This window comes from Octopus bimaculoides, chromosome 27 (assembly GCF_001194135.2).
Source record: "Octopus bimaculoides isolate UCB-OBI-ISO-001 chromosome 27, ASM119413v2, whole genome shotgun sequence".
NCBI classification, from domain to species: domain Eukaryota; kingdom Metazoa; phylum Mollusca; class Cephalopoda; order Octopoda; family Octopodidae; genus Octopus; species Octopus bimaculoides.
Genome location: NC_069007.1, coordinates 18,890,282 through 18,893,772, shown reverse-complemented (window position 1 = coordinate 18,893,772; position 3,491 = coordinate 18,890,282). Strand labels below are relative to the sequence as shown.

Below are 3,491 nucleotides of genomic sequence, written 5' to 3'. Positions count from 1 at the left end.
AAGCATTTTTTTTTATATATTTCATTTTATTTTATTATCTTATTATTTGGCTCTTTCTAAGAAGTACATCAATTGGCTGGAATGACAAAAGTGACAAGGGAGAAGTACAGGCAAAAAAAGACGGTGTCATTCTTGGCTTTCTTTCGTCAGTCAGGTACCAGAAGTCACGACCATTTCGGACAGTTACACTTATATAGATATATAATTTCTGCATTCTTCTATTCTCCAGATCTGAAATAAATCTCGGTGTTGAACGATCCGGGTTCACACTGGTCCGATTTGCAAAAGAAAATCCAGAACTCACACATTTTGTGAGGGTATGTATGATTTATATTATCTTTATTATTATTATCAATATTAATATCATCATTTTTTGTTATTTATATTAATATTATTATTGTTGTAGGGTGGTTCCGTAATCCGATTATTTCACAAAGAACTTGAAGCGTATTTAGTGGCAGAGGGGTTGTTTGACGAAGAAATTACCGAAGATGGTAAGTAAAGAATTTAGGCTTATGTTCTCTTTTACATGTTATTTTTAACCATTTTCTTCCTTTCTGTTTTATTTTATTTTAGTTTAATATTTTACTTGGTTATCTTTGATAATCTAAAACAGTTGCGATATAAGAAATGAAATCTATCAATATCACCATAATCTTCAGAAAAGTTTTAACCCTACAAACATCCAAATGACAGCAACCACATATGCATAGAGAGATAGATGTATACGAGGGGGTGCTGGAAAGTTCCTAGCTTTAAGGGTAACGCGAAAGGCCTGGCTGGAAGTCCAAAATTCCGAGTTCTTTTAGAAAAACTGAAGGACTGCTGCAACTCCCAACTAATCACTTCCATTAGCTTACAGCCGTTTCTACTATAAGAAGCTTGCACCCAGAGCTGAGTCCTTGTGCATCACCTTATAGCAGTAAACTACTGAAACTGATAGCGTAACTCCTGTTTTTTTTCTGTTATTCATTAATTATCATTATTACGTTCTGTAATCACCTTGTGGTCAACTCTAAAATGAAAATACAATAAGGTCTACGAACTAGTTATTAATACCGCAATGCAAAAATGAAATCATAATATATATATATATGTACCTTTTATCTTTTATCTTTTACTTGTTTCAGTCATTAGACTGCGATCATGCTGAGGCATCACCTTGAAGAATTTTTAGTCGCATGATTCAACCCCAGTACATACATACATACATACATACATACATACATTAATAATCGCTTTCTTTTCTAGTTCATTTCCGCATCCGAGTGATGGATCAACATCGACCCCGAACTTTATCACCCTCCACATCAGGGAACACCTACTGGCAAATTGAAGCTGAAAGTGGCATACTCAATGGTAAGGACTTCAGTTCAATCTCTCCATTTGTAATATTTCCCTATATATTGTTGTTAATGTTGCTTTCCTCTTGTTAATTGATTTTTTCTTTTATTATTCTTGCTGTTGTTATAGCTGTAACCACCCGTCTTTAATGAGATACTTCTATTCAAGGGGCCACTCCTGACACCACCTTTCTGAAATCGGATTACTCTATTACCATCTCCCCCGCCCCATTAGACTACTTCTGGAATAACGACTTACTCTCCACCTGGTAACTTCGTTCCCTATGACATTAAGAACCATTTATATTTCTTTTAATTCCTGTCGAACTCCATTCTACCAACCCATCCTTGATGCATGCTGATGTTCACAGACTAATACTCCTCGAACACACACACACACACACACACACTCACACTGGCAATCACTTACAGCAACGCTGCCACCTGCAATTCATTTTGCGCATGCCTGTAATTTCCGAACTTCACCAATTTTCATTTTTCTGTATCAAATCCATGGAGGGAACCTGAGTAGTTGCTTAACCCTAACCCTAACCCTAACTCTAACCCTAACCCTAACCCTAACCCTTAACCTTCTCTTGTGTAATGGTACTCAGAATGTTTCGATCCTGTTGTGTGTCTTTTCAGTTGAAGATACTCCTTGGTCCATGAACTAACCGGGAGTGATAGCTCTTGTTTATAGAAATCAGCAATCGATGGTTGATGCACGCTGATGTCTGCCAAATCCATAATAAATCATTAGGAACACTCATAACAGCAAGAGTCAAACCAATAACGTATTTGATCGTCCTTAATATAATCTGGCTGACTGGGACATGAATATGTTAATCGCTGTTTTATTTCGCCTTTGGGAAACATCGCCTTTAGACGATATGTATTCATAACACACGTGATTCACAGGTGTAAGGAGATTCTGAGAAACCAGGTGTTTTGGCTTTATTGTGTGTCACTTTAGTCAATGCTACCCTCGACCAACGAGTGCCAGCTTATGTTTGACAAATTAGCAAACAAATCATTGGCTGATGTGGACTGATGTGGGCTGATGTGGACTGATGTGGGCTGATGCCTGCCAAACCGGTAATAAATCGTTAAGTGCACGCAAAACAGGGAGAATCCCAAAAATAACATATTTATTCATTCTTAATACATTCTGGCATATTCGAACGTGAACATGCCAATCGATGTTTATTTTATCTTTGGAAAACATCACCTTCCTTTCAATAACGCATCTTCATAAAATTCCATACGTTGGCGTAAGGGCTCTTTCAGATACTGCGGTGCTTCGACCTCGTTTTGTAAGTCTTCAGTCAAAGCTATCCCCGGATCAAACAACTAAAGAAGAAATCAGAGACATCTTCTCCCTTTAGGCGATAACTATTCCTAATCTTTTTTTTCTCATTTGCTGTTCTAAACCTTTCAGGTGATGTCATTAGATGGGAACAACAAGTACGGTTACGACACATGACCACACGTAAATATTTGTGCATCGATGCAGCCAGAGAAATTTCATTAACAGACGACAACGAAGATCCAAGAACAGTTTTTCGTTTGCATTCAGTTCTCAGTGTAAGTAGTTCCATAGTTATTCCTTTCGTGTCGTCTGCTCCTGATTTTGGTAAAATCAGGATGTCATCTGCTTTAATCATTTCACGCCAAATATTCTTCTTTCTTCCTCCACACTCTCTCCTTCTCTTACACCATCTCACCCTCTCTCTTTCCCTTTCTCCTCTCTATTTCTCTCTCTCTCCCCCCCCTCTCTCTCTCTCTCTCTCTCTAGCTCTCTTTATCTATCTATCTACCTATCTATCTATCTATCTATCTATCTATCTATCTAAGGTACCTTAGGAATGAGAACCCAGGTTCGAAATTTCCCCAACACACCTGATGAAGGCTGGAGGGTATATCAGCCGAAACGTTGTGTTAACAACAAACAAGATGAGGACAAATATCCGACAAATGTAAATAATGTAAATAATGTACAGAATTCCTCATCTCTTAAATATAGAACTGTATGTAATTAAATTAACTGAACATAAAATATATATATGTGTATATATGTTTGTGTGAGTGTGTGCACGCATAGCCCTACTCTCTCTCTCTCTCTCTCTCTCTCTCTCTCTCTCTCTCACA

At 37.6% G+C, this 3,491-nt stretch overlaps 1 protein-coding gene across 1 annotated transcript in view; it reads left to right on the top strand.

Annotated features, from left to right (window-relative positions):
* LOC106877374 (uncharacterized) overlaps positions 1–3,491 on the top strand; it is a 101,948-nt gene that overhangs the window by 11,964 nt on the left and 86,493 nt on the right. Inside the window, exons 5-8 of the mRNA XM_052977151.1 lie at positions 230–317; positions 407–494; positions 1,252–1,359; positions 2,782–2,927. Coding sequence (XP_052833111.1) covers positions 230–317; positions 407–494; positions 1,252–1,359; positions 2,782–2,927 — 430 coding nt within the window. The remainder of the gene's footprint in view (positions 1–229; positions 318–406; positions 495–1,251; positions 1,360–2,781; positions 2,928–3,491) is intronic.